A 23,015-nucleotide genomic window follows, 5' to 3' on the forward strand; every position below is an offset into this window, starting at 1 on the left:
ACAATCACCCGACGTCAACCCAATTGGGATGAGGTGGACCAGAGTGAAGGAAAAACAGCCAACAGATGCTCAGCATATGTGGGAACTCTTTCAAGACTGTTGGAAAAGCATTCCTCATGAAGCTGGTTGAGAGAGCCAAAAGTGTGCAAAGCTGTCATCAAGGCAAAGGGTGTCTACTTTGAAGTATCTAAAATATATTTTGATTTGTTTAAAACTTTATTTAGGGATACTACATGATTCCATATGTGCTATTTATTAGTTTGATGTTTTCACTATTACTCTACAATGTAAAAAATAAAGAAAAAACATTGAATGAGTAGGTGTGTCCAAACTTTTGACTGGTACTGTATATAATGACGAGATGCTTATGTTTCCACCCTAACAATGGGAGTCGTCCCAAGGCGGGAATGCAGGCGACAAGCTCAGGCCCAAAATAATGCCTTAGAAATGCATTGGACCTATTTTGGCAAGATTTTGGAGCCAGCAAAACCTCTCACTTTGCTTCTTCCTCTCTTATGCTATGCATGCATACAAGGACCGGACATTTGTCATTAAGAGCTTAATGGAAACAGGCTTGCTATTGTTGCATATCGTCTTACAGCCAAAAGGCTATAGCCTGTAATGAAGCAGCTAATAAAATGTAATTTTTCAATTTGCCAAAGTACAATTTGCGGAAACCAGTTCTAAATAGTGCACCTAATGCCAGAAATTCCATGAGTGGCAAAAATGAAAATCTATATTAGAAACTTAAAGAGGGGGATTTCATAGATAATACTATAAATAAAATTGGTCACATAAACGTGTTTAGCCGCCGTTATTGTGGGTGTCTCGAAATGCTTGTGTTTCTAGCTCCAACAGTGCAGTATTGTCTAATTTCACAATGCACACAAATCCAAAGGAATGGAATTAAGAATATAACTATTTGGACAAACAATATTGGAGCGACGTAGCGTAAGATACAGTATATACATATGAGATGAGTAATGCAAAATATCTAAACATTATTAAAGTGGCCAGTGATTTCAAGTCCGTATAGGGCATCAGCCTCTAAGGTGCTACTGATGGCTATTTAAAAGTCTGATGGCCTTGAGATAGAAGCTGTTTTTCAGTCTCTCGGTCCCAGCTTTGATGCACCTGTACTGACCTCGCCTTCTGGATGATAGCGGGGTGAACAGGTAGGGGCTCGAGTGGTTGTTGTCCTTGATGATCTTTTTGGCCTTCCTGTGATTTTGGTTGCTGTAGGTGTCCTGGAGGGCAGGTAGTTTGCCCCCGCTGAGGCGTTGTGCGGACCGCACCACCCTCTGGAGAGCCCTGCGGTTGTGGGCGGTGATACAGCCCGACAGGATGCTTTCAATTGTGCATCTGTAAAAGTTTGAGGGTTTTAGGTAGGGATGCACCGATATGACTTTTTTGGCCGATACCGATATCTGATATTTTCCTTGCCAAAAAAAAAACAATACAGATAACGGTAACCGATATTTACAATTTTAGCGGCCTTTTTAAGGATTCAAGTATAGTTCAAACACACACTGACCAAAAAGTTATTTTGTTGTGATTTACATACAGTTGAAGTTGGAAGTTTACATACACTTAGGTTGGAGTCATTAACTTGTTTTCCACCACTCCACAAATTTCTTGTTAAATCACACATGCAAGATAGCAAATTAAAGCTACACTTGTTGTGAATCCAACCAACATGTCAGATTTCAAAAAGGCTTTTCGGCGAAAGCAAACGATGCTATTATCTGAGGATAGCACCTCCGTAAACAAAGACAGAAACCATATTTCAACCCTGCAGGCGTGACACAAAACGCAGAAATAAAAATATAATTCATGCCTTTGACGAGCTTCTTTTGTTGGCACTCCAATATGTCCCATAAACATCACAAATGGTCCTTTTGTTCGATTAATTCCGTCGATATATATCCAAAATGTCAATTTATTTGGCGCGTTTGATCCAGAAAAACACCGGTTCCAACTTGCTCAACATGACTACAAAATATCTCAAAAGTTACCTGTAAACTTTGCCAAAACATTTCAAACTACTTTTGTGATACAACTTTAGGTATTTAATGTAAATAATTGATAAAATTGAAGACGGGATGATTTGTGTTCAATACAGGAAGAAAACAAACTGAAGCATGCTTTTGCTTTCTGGTCACGCGCCTCTATCTAACAGTACACTTCAAGTGACCCTCGTTCAAGATGGCCGTACTTCTTCATTACACAAAGGAATAACCTCAACCAATTTCTAAAAACGGTTGACATCAGTGGAAGCGATAGGAACTGCAAGAAGGTCCCTTAGAAATCTGGATTCCCAATGAAAACCCATTGAAAAGAGTGACCTAAAAAAAAAGAACTGAATGGTTTGTCCTCGGGGTTTCGCCTGCTAAATAAGTTCTGTTATACTCCGACATGATTCAGAGTTTGAGAAACGTCAGTGTTTTCTATGCAAATCGACTAATAATATGCATATCTTCTGGGGATTTGAATGTGGGCATGCATTTCATCTGGACGTGAAAATACTGCCCACTGTCACCAAGAAGTTTTAACAAACTATAGTTTTGGCAAGTCGGTTAGTACATCTAGTTTGTGCATGACACACAATTTTTTCAACAATTGTTTACAGACAGTGAATTATAAGTTAAATAATCTATCACAATTCCGGTGGGTCAGAAGTTTACATACACTAAGTTGACTGTGCCTTTAAACAGCTTGGAAAATTCCAGAAAATTATGTCATGGCTATAGAAGCTTCCGATGGACTAATTGACATCATTGAGTCAATTGGAGGTGTATCTGTGGATGTATTTCACGGACTACCTTCAAATTCAGTGCCTCTTTGCTTGACATCATGGGAAAATCTAAATAAATCAGCCAAGACTTCAGATTTTTTTTTTTGCAGACCTCCACAAGTCTGGTTCATCCTTGAGAGCAATTTCCAAATGCCTGAAGGTACCACGTTTATCTATACAAACAATAGTAATCAAGTATAAACACCATGGGACCACGCAGCTGTCATACCGCTCAGGAAGGAGACTCATTCTGTCTCGTAGAGATGAACGTACTTTGGTGTGAAAAGTGCAAATCAATCCCAGAACAACAGCAAAGGACCTTGTGAAGATGCTGGAGGAAACGGGTACAAAAGTATCTATATCCACAGTAAAACGAGTCCTATATTGATAGAACCTGAAAGGCCACTCAGCAAGGAAGAAGCCACTGCTCCAAAACCGACATAAGAAAGCCAGACTACAATTTACAACTGCACATGGGGCAAAGATCTTACTTTTTGGAGAAATGTCCTCTGGTCTGATGATACAAAAATAGAACTGTTTGGCCATAATGACCATTGTTATGTTTGAAGGAAAAGGGGGGGGCCTTGCAAGCTGAAAAATACCATCCCAACCATGAAGCACGGGGGTGGCAGCATCATGTTGTGGGGGTGCTTTGCTGCAGGAGGGTATGGTGCACTTCACAAAATAGATGGCATCATGAGGAAAGAAAATTAAGTGGATATATTGAAGCAACATCAAGACATCAGTCATTGAAGTTAAAGCTTGGTTGCAAATGGGTCTTACAAATGGACAATGACCCCAAGCATACTTCCAAAGTTGTGGCAAAATGGCTTAAGGAAAACAAAGTCACATTATTGGAGTGGCCATCACAAAGCCCTGACCTCAATCCCATAGAAAATGTGTTGGCAGGTCTGAAAAGCATGTGCAAGCAAGGAGGCATACAAACCTGACTCAGTTACACCAGCTCTGTCAGGAGGAATGGGCCAGAATTCACCCAACTTATTGTGGGAAGCTTGTGGAAGGCTACCTAAAATGTTTGACCCAAGTTAAACAATTTTAAAGGCAATGCTACCAAATACTAATTGGGTGTATGTAAACTTCTGACCAACTGTGAATATGATGAAATAAATCAATTAAAGCTGGAATAAATCATTCTCTGTACTATTTTTGACATTTCACATTCTTAAAATATAGTGGTGATCCTAACTGACCCAAGACAGGTAATTTTTACTAGATTTAATATCAGGAATTGTGAAAAACTGAGTTTAAATATATTTGGCTAAGGTGTATGTAAACTTCTGACTTCAACTGTATGTCCCCATTACTAGTAAAACATAATCAAAATCTATTTTTTTCACATACTTGCTGTATTGTTCATTTTTTTTCAGTCGTTTCATTCTCAACCATTTCATCATACATCAGTAGTTCGAATGGCGCTAGGAGTGTGTTCATGTTCTCTAATGCCATTGAAATGGCAGCAGCCGTATGAGAACGAGCACATTCTTGAGCATGCAAAATGGCTTTCCTCAGTACGAAATCCTTGTCGACCCACTGTGCTGTTAGACTCGGCATGCTCATGGGGCTGACATCGCTGATCCAAATGTCAGACGTGAAGCTAATAGCAGTGATGACCATAGCAAGTAGCTCATTGATGTGCGTTTCAACAGTACTGTGTAACTCCGGTAGGGCAACATCTGAAAAATAGTACCTACTTGGTAGAGTGTACCGGGGCTCGAGGTGGTCGTCCAGTCGGCAATAGCCAACATCATCCACGACAAAACGGTTGATTGTCAAGGGCAAAAATCTATTATCTTGGCGTTTTTCTTACTCTTTCAAATGACTGCTCGACTTGAACTTGTTTAGTTGTTGGAAGTGTGCGCTTAGTTTTTTCCTGCTTTTGTTCTATGTAGTCGTTGAACTTCTGGGGGTGATGCACTTTCAAATGTGTAATTAGGTTTGTGGTATTGAAAGATTTCACTTTCTCCCCCCTGGAAATAATAGCAGTACAAATGTAGCATATGGCCTTTTTATCTTCCTTTGAATCTTCAAAATAGATCCACACAGCAGACATTGTGGGCTAGGTTAGGAATGCTATGTTGCACGTGTAGTGCAGTATTTTTCGTGGTGTCATCTACCTACGTTTATATAGGTATGCAGCTTTAACATCAGTTTTTCACATCGGCGTTAAACTAGACATTGCGCCGATGTTGGCATTTTTAGCTAATATCGTCCTATTCTTCTGATATGCTTACCTATTTATTTTTTTATATATTGTGCATGCTTAGTTTTAGGTGCCAAGCCACATTTCTTCAGCCTCGCTCACCACACTGTCTGTGGGTGGACTATTTCAGTTGGTCAGTGACGTGTACGCTGAGGAACTTGAAGCTTTCCACCTCCACTGCGGTCCTGTCAATGTCGATAGGGGGGTGCTCCCTCTGCTGTTTCCTGATGTCCACGATCAGCTCCTTTGTTTTGTTGAGCGAGAGGTTATTTTCCTGGCACCACACTCCCGGGCCCCTCACCACCTCCCTGTAGGCTGTCTCGTCATTGTTGGTAATGGGGCCTACTACTGTTGTTCTCTGCAAACTTGATGGTTGAGTTGGAGCTGTGTGTAGCCAGGCAGTCATGGGTGAGCAGGGAGTACAGGAGGGGGCTGAGCACGCCCTTGTGTTGAGGATCAGCGAAGTGGTGTTTCCTACCTTCACCAACTCGGGGTGGCCTGTCAGGAAGTCCAGGGCCCAGTTTCACAGGGCAGGGTTCAGACCCAGGGCCCCGGGCTTAATGATGAGCTTGGAGGGTACTATGGTGTTGAATGCTGAGCTATAGTCAATGAACATAGGTATTCCTTTTGTCCAGATGGGATAGGGCAGTGATGGCAATTGCATCGTCTGTGGATCTATAGGAACGTGCGGAGAAGTGACAATATGCATGTGGATAGGTATACGCCCACTAAAAACCACTTAGCACCTCGAGTGATGAAGTACCCAGTATTAACCACACACAATTAGTGATGTAGGCGAAACGGTGTCCGTGATAGCCATGGAGAAGGAGCTGCTTCCAACAAAGAAATTATTGATAAAAAAAGGTTCAACTGTTAGTTATTTGGAAGTGGTTTGGCTTTTTGAAGTCTGACACAGAGCAGAGCAATGTTCTGTGAAAATTGTGCCATAGACGGGCAGCTACTAAGTCTGGTAATACGACAAACCTTTTTCACCATCTGAAGCAAAATCACTCTTTGGAACATGCAGAAAGTTAGAGTTTGCGCCACGGTATTGATAAAGCACCAACCAATCTAGGGATGTTAGCCCGAAGCAGTCAACACTGACAGGGTTTATGCCTTACGAGCAAACATCGAAAAGACACAAATACATCACACATGCTATTATGCATTGCATTGCTAAGGACATGCTACCAATTAGCACAGTTGATAAGGAAGGATTCGAGAGGCTTATCAATTGACCCCAGGTACGTGCTCCCTGGCCACACATTTCTCTCACACCGCACTGCCAAAACTCCTTGCCGAATGTAGGGACAAAGTTGAGGAACAGCTCAAGACAGATTTGACGTATTTTGCTGCTACTACCGATCTGTGGTCTAGTCGCACGTCAGAGCCTTAATAGCCTGACTATCCACTATAGAGACAGTGGCATCTTCGAAATAAATGCTTTCAAACTAGAGGTTGACCGATTTAATCAGAATGGCCGATTTTAATTAGGGCCGATTTTTGAAGTTTTCATAACAATCGGAAATTGGTATTTTTGGGTGCTGATTTAAATATAAATAAATAGATAGATGTATCTATCACTGCTCAAAAAAATATTTTTAAAAAATGCTAAAAAATATATATATTTATTTCCATAAGCATGGGATACGGTCTGATATACCACAGCTGTCAGCCAATCAGCATTCAGGGCTCGAACCACCCAGTAGATATGTAGATAAACAAAAGGCACCCGCTTGCTTCAGATTGGTATTTCATTCTCTCTGAATTTCAAGACTTAATTGAAAAATCCCTGCAGTTGACCAATCATCAACAAAGGGGCGTAGACTTTTTTTTATGTGCGTGTCTGAACAGCTGAAAAACCTCTTACTAAAACTCCTACTAAAGTTCAAAACAAACAAATTTATGTTTGCACGAAGTCTTCCGAAGGCTGGTAAGCGTGCGAACGCCTTAAGCCATAGATTGCATAATTTCACTGAAACTTTGACTTCAGAGAGGTTCAACTGAGAGCTGCTGTCAATAAACAACTCTAGCCTGATTGCCAAGTAAGACCTATCCACTCCTTGGAATGAAATTTGACCCCTTTCACAACATTATTTTTGAACACTCTGGAAACCAGGTGGGATGCCACCACATTGCGACACTGCCATGTCAGATTAGTTTTCACGTGGCCCTGTTCAGCCAATTGCATTGAGGTCAATAATGCCAGCAATGCCCAGCCATGGGGGTTGTCCCAAAAGCCAAACTTGGTGTGTCCCTACTTCTTGTTACTGTGTATACAGTTAGCTTGAATGTTAGGATCATGACATAGTTCATGACATAGTTCACATGATTACACACACCTCCCTGGTCAGAAACTGTGCCCTAAATATCAATATGATCAAAGATATGCACAGGGACTTGTTTATCCACAGGACTTGCACGTAGTCGGGCAGCTGAAGATGGTCTATCTTTAGGCCTGTTAGCCTGGGTGCAAAGAATCTGGAGTTTAATTCACATGAAAAGGAAATGACCCAGGGCACAAGTCCACAGGCGGCTTTAACTTTCTCATGTGACGATAAAAACATTTAAAGGTCCAATGCAGCTGTTTTTATTTATATATTAAATAATTTCTGGGTAACAATTACTGTGACTTGTGTACAATTTAAAATGGTAATAAAAAAAAGAAACAAAGACCAATTTCTCAAGCAAGAATTTTTCGTTTCAGGCTTCACCCAGTTTTTCTAGTTGTTTATTCACATCAGTACATTGATCTATTTTCAACTAATAGTGTATTTCTTTTTCTCAACAGTATGAAGTGAAACGGAACTGAATTTTTTTTTGTACTATCCGCAACTGCTTCTTCAAGTTCAGATCACAACGAAGAAACAAATTCAAGAGAAACATCCCAAAATGAACAAAGTCGCAACAACTCAATAAAAGGAAAGGCTCACTTCAAAGGAAAATATAGAAGCAAACAAAACGAAGAAACAACCAAAGACAAGATACACAGCTGCCCAATCGAAACACGCTCAAGAGAAACAATCCTTTGCCAAAATTGCAAACCCGAGAACATAACTGATCTGAGACCAGAAGTTTGTGCCTACTCAACAGCTTTGACAAAGCACACGTCCCAACGCTGCTCCCAGCCCTCCTCACCTCACCGCACCACCGACTCACCCCGGGGTGCTTAGAGGGCTGCTGTCTGCTAGTTTTTTTTCCTTCTCATCCCTGTCTCTATCTCCTTGTGCTCTGTTCATTTTGTTGATTTCAAGCAGTGTTATTTCACCTGCGTTTGCCTCCTTTTTTATTTTTATTTTTTATATATGCAACTTATATGCAGAACTTGTGCCAGAAACCTGCAACAAATACGTGGGGTGTGTGTGTGTGTGTGTGTGTGTGTGTGTTTTGAAGAGAAGATCTGCAACATCTGCACAGTCGTTAACGTTCAAGACCACACCTTTTAAGACGCCAAATCAAGGTAGGTCATTTATGTTTTTTTTGTTTTACACACTTATTCCATAAATGTGTTGGGGCAGCTGAATTTCTATTGCAACGCTTAGTAGGATTTAGAAAAAATCTTTAGTTTATTTTTATTTTTTATGGCGCATGTTTGAATATGCCCAGCCATCTTGTCCATCTCCAAAGAAATTTACACAAACTGAAAAATATTGTTTACCTTGCATGAGGCTTTTACTTATCTACACATATCAAGGACTGATTTTGATAGGACTCAATTGATACACTATTCCAGCAGTTCACAAATGCATGTATCAAATTACATTTGATATAGATGTCATTTGAAATTAAATCTAAGAAGGGGAAAACATACGCTCCCAATTTCTACTCTGGTTCCCTGCTGGGCTGTCATAGGGCAGCAATGTAGATATTTATTTGACTATGAAAACAAATTATCCACTAAATGTCCCAGAAATCCTTCTTGACAAAACAATATGCTGCTCTTGTACTTGTGCTATAATTTTAACGAGGATGGTATTATTCTGTAACTTGCTTTGGGTCACTTGGTAACAAGCCATATTAATTGCACCATCTCTCGCAGAGAGATTTAGCGCAGTTGTGAAGTAGTTCCTTTTTTTTTTTGTAGCCATAGGCGTACTTAATTTTGGAAGTTTTTATCAGGCTTTCCTCTGCCTCTTTATCCTACCCCTCTACCTGGTCCCATCTAGCCTTATGTTCCTTTGTCTCCTCACACCCACAGACACTTTGCTCACTGGCTGACCTTTTTGCCTCCTTTAAAACATTTTTTTCCCCCCTTTTCACCCTTGCAGACATCTACTGGGTGGTTTTAAAAAAAGAGGAAAAATAACTAGAAAAATCAAGGCTTTCAAGCAAACCAGTAATCAAGTACAACAAAGGGGTGGAGTTTGACTCAAGTTTATGGAAAAATATGGGCAGCCCCTGGAAAGGCTTTGTCGAGTTTACCTTGCCCGCGTCGCCGCCTGCCACGTTCGTTAGCGCTGACCTGAGCAGCACCTCCCCCGTCGGACTCAGCCTGTCACCGTACGGCCGATCCGTAAGTTCCATCATCCCCACCACTTCCTCCCTCCGTCTTCTCCCCCCATCGAACACCCATTCACCCACCTTGCCCTGCCTCTCTGCTCTGACTGGCTTAACCTTTCCATTCCTCTGGACTCCGAGACTAGCTTTTGCTCAGGTGCAGTGTAGCAAGTACAGGGTGGTCTAAAGGTTACTGGGAATTTGGGTTTGTTTCAAATTCTGTTTTACCCACCACAATTTATGTAAATGAGGCCGTAAATGCTTTGTGCCATGCCCCATGTCCCCTTAGATTAAAGGTGTGGGATATGGTTAGTGTTGTAATTGCCATTTTATGTAGACAATATAAACAAACGGTTTGATCAGTAACTTCTGTGTAGTGAAGACGGTACAGAAGACATTTGACGAGACTTGGGACAAAATCTGTTTGGCATTCTTCCTCAAGTAATACTAGACTGAAATTAAGCAAATTTATAACCAAGAGTGGTTAGTTTGTACGACGAGTTGATTTGGAACTGCATGGAAACAAGGTTGCTTAATCTGAAATCTTAGGTATCAAAACAGCAAATCAAAACATTGAGGCTGGATCACTAACTACTAGTAAGTTCAACTCTGTTAGCATTGATGCTTTGCTAGGAAGGGTGTTTTTACAAACATTTTTGAGCTGTAGTTAGAATCAGTTTGATTATTTGTTACATTTGTATTGTTTTTGTCCGGTTGTTTTGAAATTTAGTTAAACATAAATTCTTGAACAAAACCACATGTCCATGCAAGTCCTTTGTTTACTGGACAAAATGCTTCTGTTAAATCCATCTATGATTATCATGAAGCATCACTTTTGTGTCCCAATTGTCATCGCTTTTTGAGGGAACCACAGTGCGTTGTTTTTTTGCGCCCCCAAGTGTGGATGGTGTTCACACCAGGCCAAACGAACTGAACTAAGTGGGTAAGCACACAAGAGTTGGGGAAAGATTACGCCAAACCCATTTGGTGTGAAAGCCCCCTAAGGTGACGAGGCTGCTCTGGAACTGTTCATGTAACCAACTATTACCTTACTGTGTAGATGCGCTTCTGTCTAACCAGTCATAAAAAATATTATTGCAAGTAGACCGCTGATTAGCCAGCTCAGCCAATGAGCCAACAAATAAAATCACAGTGAATTGCTTACTTACAAGCCCTTAACACATTTTTTCTTAACTGCATTGTTGGCTAAGTAAAAAAAATGGTTAGGAAATTCAAATAATTAAAGAGCAGCAGTAATAAAATAATGACGTTCTGAGGAAATGGCAAGCATCTTAAACTGTCTGTTTGAGATACACATTTGAGGATGTGTTTTATTTGCCAAATAATACTTTGGCCACGAGTTTTGGACAAGTCAACAACTTTATTTGGGCAGAATATTAACTTTAAAAAGTGAGATTAACTGGACAGTTGCACTTTATTTCAGGCAATAATAATGATATAGCATTTCATGAGTTTCATTCCACTTCAGCAATTACAATGTTACATGACCTCCTTCCTCTACCTTTTTGTTCCATCTGTCCATTCCTTCAAATATACTGAATGGCAAGTGCTTTTGTATTATTTTAGTTTGATGGGGATGCTAGGTCTCTGATAATTACTACATTTTTGTATGGGTTTCTCTTATGGAATTCTGATTCTCAGGGTCAGTATCGATCAGTGTTTTTATTTGCCTCTCACTTTTACAGTTAAAGAAAGCTTAAGAATATAACTTAGAACTAGAACACTGAGGTGTAATGGAATGAAATCTGAGCTCATGGTTAAAACCACAGCTCCAAGTATCTCTGAATTCCAAAAATCTTTTGACTCCCCTCCCCATCCAACCAGTGTGACCCAGCCCTGACCCCACTGTCGGATATGGAGAGAGTGCACTCTGAACCCCCTTTGGCACGTAATAATGCCTCTGCCACCTCTGTGGTGGCTATCCCCCGCTCGTTCTCGGTTTCCCACAAAAAACACAAGCGGACACCCCTGTATCGGAGATCAGTAAGTGGGCATGTGTGGGCATCGCATCGGTTGCACCCACAGTGATGGACAGCCCTGTCTGCTCCTGTGGTCTCCTTTGGTGACGTTTGCTAACCGCACGGTTTGATTGTTTTGCAGTGACTCTTGATGACGGATTCTTGCTTTGCTTTGAAGTCATATTGTAGCATCCCAATTCATCTTGACTTAATGTGCAAGTCAATGGAAGAAGGCAATGGTTTCTATAACCAACTGATTTTGCACGTATAATGTTCCTAACTTTGTCAATTTAGGGGTGCTTGTGGATTCAGTTGTGATTGTAAAAAATGGAGTGAATAGAAGTGCATGCTTCTCTTGAGCCAACTAGAAATGACTACCGTGTGGCCTTTATTTGTAGTGAATTAGGGTTGGATGGTATCCAGCTTTCCATACCTTCATACCGTGCCTGTGCCATCCCGGCATATATGGTTTTACCGCAAGGGGCTTTATAAAAAAAAAAATCAAATGCCACTTCTGGTTACAAGTACTAAAGAATCCCCATAGAGAATGCTAATGAGAGCATTGCAAACATTTTGTACAGTTTCTGACCTAAATTTTACAAGTAACTCAAACGTTACTACATTAGCAAACCAAATGCACAACTGCAGAGCATTTAGCACATTTTAGACCAGTAATAAGATATCTATCTGGTAAACATTTAGTTGTGAATTTCAATATGTAATTGGATCACCTGGGGCATGCTGCACGACAGTGAGTGACTATAGGCGCTGGTCTCTCGTCGTGTGCTTGTAAACAAACACAGCGTGACTGGGGACAACCGTAAGATACATAATGTGACTGGTGACATGAAGAACGCAATGTTCTTTTATCTCCTAACGTATTGCACAAGTGGACTGCAGGTATTTACTTAAAAGTAACTACAAATATTCAAATGTTTTATATAAAATAAAATTGAAACAGTATTGAAAACCATCCCGTAGCTTTTTCCAAATACTGCGGTATAGGGTATATACAGTATACCTCCCAAGCCTATAGTGAATAGTTTTCATGTCGATTCAGACCAATCTGAGATTGGCCAAATGTGCTTCCCCTGGAATTCACAAGATGGGGGAAGTGTCAGGTAACACCAGAAAGCTCTTTGAGTTAGTCTCTCCAAACTTTGGTTCAACCACCTGTCGGGAAAGCACATTTTGGGTAGGGATTGGTCTTTGTAGATGTGTGTTCACTAAATGCATGTTTGTGTAAAATAGGTCCATTCTGTGTGTGTGGGAGTTTAATTTGTCAATTAATTGTTCTATCATACATTTACATAATCCCACTCATAAACTCACATCCGCTCTCAATCTTAAGAGCTGTGTTTTGACTGACCTTTTTGATTGGTTCAATGAGTAACATTCTCCGTTCTTGTTCTGTTTAGATGAGTTTTGACCCTGGCATGCTCCACAATGGGCACACTGCGTTTGCCAATGGCACAGCGGTGGGCATCAGGGAGACTGGCGTGGTGGAGAAGCTGCTCACCTCCTACGGGTTCATCCAGTGCTCGGAGCGGCAGGCGCGCCTCTTCTTTCACTGCTCCCAGTACAACGGCAACCTGCAGGAGCTCAAGATAGGAGGTGAGAGGCCAGGGCTTCTTCTAGTCATTTAGTAGTCTAGTCTCATCCACCAACCTTCTACTAAACAACACAACTTTTAGGGGTGGTTTCCCCAGACACAGATTAAGCCTAATCCTGGACTAAAGTACTTAAATTAAATTCTCCTTTGAGTTTGTTTTTTCAGGACTATGCTTAATCTGTGTTTGGGAAACTGCTGCTTAATGTTTATCTGGTCAGAAATAAAACAAATCCCCCTAAGATATCCTGGGAGCTGAGTGGTGACAATTGATTTCTGCCTCAGTCTCTTCACAAGATACTGTGGGTAGCCTTTAAGTCGATGGAACTCCATGAATGTCCGGTCAGTATTTGGTGTGGCGCACACATTTTCTCAAAACCCGTTTTTCTTACATCTCTCTGCCTCTCCAGATGATGTGGAGTTTGAAGTGTCCTCAGACAGGCGTACTGGCAAGCCCATAGCAGTGAAGCTGCTTAAGATCAAACCAGAGGTGCTTCCAGAGGAGCGCATCTCGGGCCAGGTGGGGCCAGACTCGCACGCCTCTCCATTTACTGTGCTGCATGGTTATATTCATCCAGTTAAGGAACACCATTTTACTTTTGGTTCTGTTCTTGTCCGTGTCACCTCAATGTTGGTGTTTGTGAGTTGGGTTTATGTTCAAGCTCATTGTAAATCTTTGTTCATTTTTGTTCATTAATAGTTTCATAGATGCGTACATTCTTTATACTAAACCTTTCTCCCCAAGGATTTGAATCTAATTCTAAATCCACATTTGTCTTTCCATTATTTATGTTATTGTTAGTATCTCCGTTTGTCTGAAACACTAGGAATACCATCTGTTTCCATGGAGATTTACAATGGGCTTAACTTTCCTTGAAATACAATTTGTGTGGTGTTCAGGGGTGGAGGTGGGATTTGATGTTTAAACAAAATAGAAAATATAGAATTGTACATAGCATAAATCTTTATCCAGAAAGTCATTCAATCGAATAAGCTTGATTGGATGTAATATTTTGATATCCTTTGAAGTCTTTTCTATTTGCCTTCTCTTCAATTTGGCTTCTCAAGCATTTCACATCTCATGCAGTAGTATCTACAGTACGTAGCCCTTTGCTTTCTTGATATACTTTTGAAAATCAACCAGTTTGTCTTTTCACTTACCTGATTATTTTAATGTATACAATCTAATTAATTACAATGATTGTAGTTAGGTAATCGTGTTTGTCTGACTCACCCAAATGCCATTCTTAACCATCTCCTCCCCATGTGGTTCTTTCTGTCCGTTAGGTCGTCTCAGCGATTCCTACTCACCTGGATGGCAAGTCTGCTCCAGGGCAAGTGCCCACTGGCAGTGTGTGCTATGAGAGAAATGGGGTAAGACTGTCAAATGGCCTAAAGAAAGAGACTTGTCATGTCAAGGCTGGTAGTCAATGTAATGTAAAGTATGGATTCCTTCCCACACAGGAGGTGTTTTACTTGACCTACACCCCAGACGACATAGAGGGCAACATGCACCTGGACACGGGAGACAAAGTCAGCTTCTACATGGAAACCAACAAGCAGTACGTTGTTTTATTATTGTTTCCCAAACAAATTATCTTGAGTTTCACCATTTTTACCATGTTTGATTGCACAATACCTTAGCCCTTTCCTCATGCCTATCATCTTATGTGTGTTTCAGCACCGGTGCAGTCAGTGCACACAACATTGTCCTGGTTAAGAAGAAACAGATGAGGTGCCAGGGGGTTGTCTGTGCCACCAAGGTAAAGCCACACAACACTGTTGTGGATCCCTGGCTGGACATTGGCTAGTCTACCAGTGGCGGTTCTAGACCATTTCAACTGGGATGGCCAAGCTGGGGCCAGTTGTACTGTTAGAGGCCAGTTACATTAGATGTTATTGTCGTCATATTGTTTTCTTCACTGCATTGCAGGCATTAGCAGGCAAAAGACCATGTTCATAATCATTCAACAATTTATTTGCATCTCCATTAAAATTTTCATTTGCATTACATATTCAGTATCAGGTTTTTGTGGTTTTTTTTGCAAAAAAGATCAGCAAATTCAACTAGATTCAAGGCCTTTGCCCTCCTTGACTCAATACACCTAAATTGCTTAATCTGACATTGTGGACCTGAGAAGTTCTCACCAGCTTTAATGCAGAAAAACTCTGTTCACGAGAAGCAGTACTAACAGGGTTTGAAACAGTTATCTTGCACAGTTTAAAGAGCTCAAAGAACTTCTTTATAAGGCTCAATGAATAATGCCAGCTCTACTACACTGGAGGGTCTCTGCATGCCACTCTGTATTTTCCTTTCTAAAATTCTTCTGAACTGATGTAGTTCATGCCCCAAGTCCTCAATATTTGATTCATACATTCTAGCAAATGGAAACAGGGACTTCTCTTTGAGAAACGCATCACTTGTAGGGTTTGGATGTCATTCATTATGTCACAGTTTTTGATAGGAAACCTTCTGTTAAGCTCATTGAGCATATGATCTAAAACAGGGTCGAAAAGGGTTGTACGAAAACTGCCCTTTACTTGTTCTGAATCTGACCTCTGACCCACTGTACTGAGTACACAGTCTCCATTAAATTGAGCTTAGCTTTTTTTGGTCGTTTTGCAGGGGGGTGTATTGCAGTATCACATTACTCAGCTGTGTTCAACACTTCATTCCATAGGTCATCAAAAAATGACTCATTCCTGTAGTCATTCAAAGTTTGAACTAAGGCTTCAACTAAATCAACAGCCTTTGACAGGTCAAGTGATGAAGACTGTAGCATATCTGATGTAAAATTTTGCTTCTCCAAACACTTTATGGAGTGTAACAAGGCACATAATGAATTGTAAATCCATCTGTGCAAGCAGACCTCATGCCTCAACAGATCTGTCACCATTGTGTTCTTGGACTATGTCTTGTAGGTCTCGCTTAATGGCAGGTAATCTATCCATAATAATATGTAAAGCCATATATCGAGATGCCCAGCGAGTGTCACTTAAGTCTCTGAAGCTCTGTAGGTGCACCTGGGTACATCTCTTTTTGTATGCTAAGCCATTTTTGATGCACATAGTACCCGGATGTGAAGACTTAAAGTCTTTCTAGTAAGGAGAAGAACTGTCCGACCTCAGGGACAGCTTTGACTGTATCCACTAAAACTAAGTTTAGACGGTGTGCACTGCAGTGGATGTTTAAGGCTTTGCTTGTTCTTTAATGCGTGCCTGGACTGCTGAATGCGTGCCACTCATAAAGGAAGCACCGTCATATGCTTGGCCTACTAGGTTGTTTTTGTATTCAAGACCATGACTTTCTAATATGTGTATGATTTTGTCAGTAAGCCCTGCTGCATCTAGTCAATCAGCCCATTCAAAGTGGAGAAAGCTCTCATGGACAGCTCCTCTGAAATAGTACCTGAGTACTAGAGATATCTGCTCTTTTTTTTAAACATCTTTTGTTTCATCTGCCATTATGCTGAAGACCTCTTTTTTTTGTTCGAACCCTGTCTGCCAAACAACTCAGAACCTCATTTTGAATCTCTTTGCTTGTATATTTTGCATTATGAATGGAAGTCAACCTTTTTTTCACAGTTGTCATGCTTAGCTATTGTTTCTAGGATTGCCATGGAGTTCCCTTTATTATCTTACTCTGCAGACCCATCGTGTCCTCTTTGCAATGTTTTTGTGTGGCTGTAAGTAATAGTACTTCTCATTGTTTTCGTCCCTATTTTCTTGAAGCTGTTTGTTGTGTTCCTTGTTTAGGGCATTTACCAGTGTTGCATTACTTTTTACAGCTTTCTGATAGTCTCTCCATATAATCATTGCTTGTTTGTGCTGCTCAAACCTCTTGCATGAATTGCAAATCCCCACTCTTTGTAAGTTGCCTTCTTCCAGTTGTTAAAACCCAATTGTGAATCAAATACAGTCTCTGAGACTTTGGGAGGGCTAAAATGCCTGCAGGTGTAACCAAACAGTCTGATTTAAAAAAAATAAAAAAAAACATTTTTTTTATTCAAGCCAGGGGTGGATATGGTGCCAGGTCGCCTTGAAGCTCCTCCTCCCATCCCCATCAGAGTTCTTGGGTATATGTTCATCATTGGCTGTGCCAGTGGTTCCTCCTGGGATTTGCTGATATCTGCCAAAGAAAAAAATATATAATTAAAAATATCTATTTGGTTAATTTTAGATATACCATTGCCATCAGGCAACTTCTGAAATCCATCGGATATCTAGATCACAAGCCCAATAGCATGTTAAATAAGAATTAATTTCAATCACAAACCGACTCATTTCTATACACCATATAAACTGACTAATTGCACTGCTTTACAAGTAACCACAGATGTATTCAACATCACAAACCTGATGGTCCACTGCTTGTGGAAGCATGAGGCTCCTCTGTTGGTGTCTCACTCTCAGCCTATACCTCAGCCTCAGTCTCTCCATCTGTCTCACTTTCCTGCTCTATGCCTTCACTCTCAGTCTCTCTCCAATGGATAAGTCTTCCTGCTCTCTCTCTGCAGGCTCTCTGCTCTCTCCATACCTGAACCATCTGTCTCACTGTCGGCCTTGTATTTTCTTTGGAAGAAGGACATGATGTCCTTTCTCTTCATTTTGGTGAAAACTAAAGAGCAAAAGCAATGGGGACCACGCTTATTAATTCATTTACTTAAAATAACTGACTTGCTAGGTAACTACCCTTTTATGTCTAACCGTTTTACGTTACAATGCATTTACGGAGTGTGGTTTAAGTGGGGCGGCAGAGTAGCCTAGTGGTTAGAGCGTTGGACTAGTAACCGGAAGGTTGCAAGTTCAAACCCCCGAGCTGACAAGGTACAAACCTGTCGTTCTGCCCCTGAACAGGCAGTTAACCCACTGTTCCTAGGCCGTCATTGAAAATAAGAATTTGTTCTTAACTGACTTGCCTAGTTAAATAAAGGTAAAATAAAATTAAAAAAAATACAAGTAAAAACACTCAGCACCATGAGTTTGTTGATCATATATTTGATCCTTTTTCATACTGCCACAAAATAACGGCCAGGTTAAGATAAGCTGATCTAACGTTACACTTCTGTAATGCATTTAATACAAATACAACATATTAACAATTTTACACACCTCTATATTTCCTTTGTGCTTGAACTATAATATTCGTGTGGAATTTCTTACAACTTCTGAATAGAAAAAAACTTGCAGATGCATGTGGTACGATACTGTTGTGTTCCGCCTAAAGCTGTCCCTCTAGAAAATGTGTGGGTTAAATTAGTGTTCCGCGTTGCCACTGTCTAATACCGGATGTAAGAAAAGAACGATATAGCAAAAATGTTATGTAAAAATGATTTCTCCCCCCCTCCCTCCCTCCCCAGAATCGCTAGTGTAGTCTACGTGCCTGATTATGTTCTATAACCCCTTGTGTTGTGTCTGGCAGGAGGCCTTTGGGTTCATTGAGAGGGCTGATGTGGTGAAGGAGATCTTCTTCCACTACAGCGAGTTCAAGGGCGACCTGGAGGCCCTGCAGGCCGGCGACGACGTGGAGTTCACCATCAAAGAGAGAAACGTAGGTGGCATCACATGGAACCGTTCTGGCAAAGTATAGAATATTAGGCCAGTATTTGATCATTGGAATCAAGTTGTTCTTAAGATGTTGGGGACTTGTCAAAGCAGGCTTAGGTTTAATGGCAGTCAATATGTCTCAATACGAAAAGCCATTCAACAGAAATGATTCCTGCTCATGTATATGTTCTCTACACATATTGATGCCATAAGCCTGTAAAGATGCAAAATAATATCCTAATAGAGGAGGGAAAGCAACATTGAAGTAACTAAAGCATCTTGTTTTCTCTCATTTAGGGGAAAGAGGTGGCTACTGACGTGAGGCTGCTCACCCAGGGGACAGTCATATTTGAGGACATCAGCATCGAGCAGTTTGAAGGCACTGTTATCAAGGTCATCCCTAAAGTTCCAACCAAGAACCAGGTCAGAAACTTAAACCATGCCTCTGCTCATAAGTAACCTGAGTGTTTGGTATTTACTGAATCATATAGATTATTTTGATGAAAATTATAAATCTTTTAAGATTGTTCCTCCCCATTTCAGAATGATCCACTACCAGGCCGCATCTGTGCCAGGATCAGTTACACAGACAAGGAGCTCCTGTTTGGTGAGAAGGACACCAAGTCCAAGGTGACCCTGCTGGAAGGTGACCATGTGCAGTTCAACATTTCCACGGACCGTAGGGACAAGCTGGAGCGGGCCACCAACATCGATATCCTGCCTGATACCTTCCACTTCACCAAGGAGTCCCGTGAGATGGTAAGGACCCTGAGGAGATCCATGGTACGCCCTCTAGTTCATTTGAGAAAGCTTGTTTGTGGGGTTTTAATTTAACTAGGTTGCCATATTCAATTATCTGATGTTAGTCCATATTCCATACTGATGTGTAAATCCTACAAAATGCATGAGCAGAAACCTGGATTGGAACTTTTCAACATTGTATCTGCAGTGCACTGTCCTTTAAATGTTATGGAGTCTACAGCATCTCTGCTGTGGTAACGGCTCTCCCTCTCCTCTCTGTCCTATAGGGTGTGATCGCTGCCATGCGCGACGGCTTTGGCTTCATCAAGTGTGTGGACCGGGATGCCAGGATGTTCTTTCACTTTAGCGAGGTCCTGGAGGAAAGCCAGCTGCACATCTCTGACGAAGTCGAGTTCACCGTTGTGCCCGTGAGTCCAGGGAAAAAGTCCATGGTCCGTTTTTCAACATAAAAATGCTGTCTTTTAATTCCTTTACTCTCGCCTGCCCTCTTTCTGTCCATCTTCAGGGGTTGTGTTAGCGTTCCGAAATCTACATTTTCGAAATGGAGACCATACAAAAAATCTGCATTTTAGATAATTTCACCTTTGTTTTTATATTGAAAGTAGTGGATTTTTTCTTCTCTTCAATAGTGATCAGGGGCTTGCAACTATAGTTTTCCTTCACAGAAAAATTGTGCAACACATTTGAAAGAAAAAAAGAAGTGCAGCACTATTTGGCTAGCAGTCAAACAAGTAAATGTAACTTACAATGAATAAGCTACGTCTTTTATTTTACGATGCATGTCTGTTGATCATAGCAAATGTAGCTGGCTACATTCTTTCTCATTTTTTCGTTGAAGTTAATGTTGCATTTTACCAGAGACAAGTAGGCTTCAATGAGGAAAGTACAGGGGAAAAGTAACTACACATGAGTAAGTCTTCTGATATAATGCCCATTTGTGAATTCTCATCCAAGTGGAGAAGTGCAACTAAAGCACAAACGGAAGGGTCTGTCAGAGTACCAAACGTGTACATGTACGCACAGCAGTGTTTTTAGAATTTTGGACCGTTGGCATTCATGCTTTTCGAATTCTCAACGCAGCGCTGCAACTGCCAACACATTCCAATGAATAGAGGGCGCTGGTTGGGAATTGTGGGGAATTGCGCATTCGGGCTTTGTCCCCGTGGCTGGTGGTCTTGGAGCCATGCATCTATGTCACAATGGGATGCTGGACTATTGTTTCCTAGTGTCTGTGGACTAGGATTTACGCTTAAGTCTGTCGAGCAGAAATTACAATAAGAAGCATTTTAGATCTGTATTTACAAAACGCAGCAAGATATTTCTTCTGTGCGTTTTTATCTTTTTGTTGTTGTTGTGGAAACACAGAATTCTGCTCTTCCAAGGGTGTTACTTTAGTAGGGAACTCTTGCTTTAGGAATGAACATGCATTCAATTGTTTTAAATATTAAGAATTCTCACTCTTTGAACCCATTCAAATTTCCTAGGCACATTGCTCAAAATATATTTTGGTCTCTGGCTACCTCCACATTATAATCCAGACAATCTCAATGAGAGCTTTATCGAACACCATCAATAATTGAAAGGGGTGTTTTCTCCCTCCACTCTCCTGTGCAGGACATGCTGTCTGCCCAGAGGAACCACGCGGTGCGCATCAAGAAGCTGCCTAAAGGCACAGTGTCCTTCCATACCCAGTCTGAGCAGCGCTTTGTGGGCGTGGTGGAGAAGGAGGCCACGGCAGCCATCACCAACAACAAGAGCGCAAGCCCCAGCAAGGCCAAAGAGAAGGTACGAGAGCACCCAGGGCAGCACTAGAAAGCCCACAGCAACATTGTCAACTTTTGTCCCTTTTTTGTTTTGTCTTTATTCCCTGCCTGATTTTTCTTTTACATTTATTTCCCCGTTTCCCTCGCCTCCTAGTCTGATCAGTATTGAAATTGAAAACCTCTCCGAGACGACACACACACACACACACACACTTCCCATTGTGTTTGCACATTTTTCAGACCACCAATTTTTGATGACCCCTCTTTTAGTTCTAATTCTCCTCTTTGCTTTCTCCTTTCACCCTTTCCCCCTCATGCTACTTCTCTCCATTAGAAAAAAGACAAGGTAGGCGTTCGGTCTGCATGATGCCATCACCCTGATCAATGCTTTATTTATGCCAATACGCCCGTTCTATTGAATTGTTTTCCTACGGGGTTGACACAAACTGCGGCACAGTACTAACCACTAGTTTTGGATAAGTCTCCTCAAATTGGCTAGATCTAACATTGATTTGCCAGAGTTTTGACATGGCTACCGCGAGAAGCTCCCCTAGTTACCTTAAATTCACAATGATTTGTTTTTTACTCGCTCTTTTTCATATTTCGGCAGACATGCATAGTTGACATGTACGCTCAAATAGGTAGTCTGGATGTGTATATTTATCTTATTTCTCAAGGATAAAGTAGTAGACCACACCACTAACCTTTTCTATGTCCTGCTAAATGTCCTCCTCACCCAAGAGTTGACGGCATGGTTTCAGTCCACTAATTAAACTTTAAATCAATTCCTCTTTAAAAACACTTCACTTTTGAAGTCATGCTATTTGTTTTACTAGTTCCTAAGGAGATAGGACATTTAACACTTTGTACAAAGGTGTTGATTTCACACAGTTAAGGCTAATGCTAACCAAATACTGCCAGGGGTGCTTTGGAATGTGTGCCAGTCATCTGCAAAATTAGCTTTTTAAGGACTTGCTACTGCCGTTCATCTGATATACTCCAAAGCTTATATCAAAGATGCATTCCTCCCTTCCTCTGAAGTAATCCCTGATCTGCACTGGCTTGGATGAATTTTATTTTATTTTTTTCCCCTACCCATTTACTTTTACCTATCCAGCCTGTTCAGATCAGTAACACAAAAAAAATGCCAGGAATGGTGCCTTTTCCTCTGGAAGTATTTTAACATTTCCCAATGCTCAGAACCACAGTAGGGTGCTACAGTTCAATGCCTGAGTTCTGGAGAGAAGAGCATTAGTCAATCTTTGACTGGAACTGCCAGTCTAATCAGTTTGCTGGTGTGTCCTCCTGTAGGAAGCAGAAGAGGGAGTGATTTCTTATGAGGACTGTGGAGTGAAGCTGACTGTGTCGTACCATGTCAAAGATCTGGAGGGAGCTGCCCAGCCACAGGCAGGAGACAAGGTACTGAAAACCAGTTTACAAGTTAAACCAGTAAAACAAATCAACACTGGCTCAAATGTGCTTTGTCAAAATGGCAACGTACCAACCCCAAAAATACATCCTGCAGTTGGTTGTTTCTATTTGGTGTAAATCCAACCTTGTCTTCAAGGTGGAGTTCTCCATCAATGAGGTAAAGAGGACGGGCCAGCAGAGCGCGGTCACCATTAAGATCCTCAACCGCACAGTCAACACCAAAAGGCTGCTGGGATACATCGCCACGCTGAAAGACAACTTTGGGTTCATTGAGACGGCCAATCACGATCAAGAGATCTTCTTTCACTACAGGTACAACTATTCAAGACAGGCAAGCTACAGTGTAAAATAGGTTGGTTGTTGACACATTAGATGTGTCTAAAAGGGGAGGTCCCATGTTTTTCATACTGCC

The 23,015-nt window shown here is 41.2% G+C and overlaps 1 protein-coding gene across 15 annotated transcripts in view; it reads left to right on the forward strand.

Annotated features, from left to right (window-relative positions):
• The window catches only part of LOC112222031 (cold shock domain-containing protein E1), a 35,063-nt gene that overhangs the window by 7,720 nt on the left and 4,328 nt on the right, over nt 1–23,015 (forward strand). The window contains exons 2-17 of one of the 15 annotated variants that reach the window (XM_024384561.1): nt 7,807–8,475; nt 9,284–9,528; nt 11,358–11,516; nt 12,910–13,105; nt 13,511–13,677; nt 14,388–14,474; nt 14,544–14,662; nt 14,782–14,863; nt 18,523–18,651; nt 18,945–19,070; nt 19,191–19,430; nt 19,676–19,840; nt 21,024–21,194; nt 21,507–21,518; nt 22,484–22,591; nt 22,740–22,915. In XM_024384561.1, coding sequence (XP_024240329.1) covers nt 9,403–9,528; nt 11,358–11,516; nt 12,910–13,105; nt 13,511–13,677; nt 14,388–14,474; nt 14,544–14,662; nt 14,782–14,863; nt 18,523–18,651; nt 18,945–19,070; nt 19,191–19,430; nt 19,676–19,840; nt 21,024–21,194; nt 21,507–21,518; nt 22,484–22,591; nt 22,740–22,915 — 2,063 coding nt within the window. In that variant the 5' untranslated portion in view covers nt 7,807–8,475; nt 9,284–9,402. The remainder of the gene's footprint in view (nt 1–7,806; nt 8,476–9,283; nt 9,529–11,357; nt 11,517–12,909; nt 13,106–13,510; nt 13,678–14,387; nt 14,475–14,543; nt 14,663–14,781; nt 14,864–18,522; nt 18,652–18,944; nt 19,071–19,190; nt 19,431–19,675; nt 19,841–21,023; nt 21,195–21,506; nt 21,519–22,483; nt 22,592–22,739; nt 22,916–23,015) is intronic. The other 14 variants (XM_024384564.1, XM_024384565.1, XM_024384568.1 and 11 more) reach the window with 14 other exon arrangements.

This window comes from Oncorhynchus tshawytscha, linkage group LG22, assembly GCF_018296145.1.
Source record: "Oncorhynchus tshawytscha isolate Ot180627B linkage group LG22, Otsh_v2.0, whole genome shotgun sequence".
Classification (NCBI taxonomy): domain Eukaryota; kingdom Metazoa; phylum Chordata; class Actinopteri; order Salmoniformes; family Salmonidae; genus Oncorhynchus; species Oncorhynchus tshawytscha.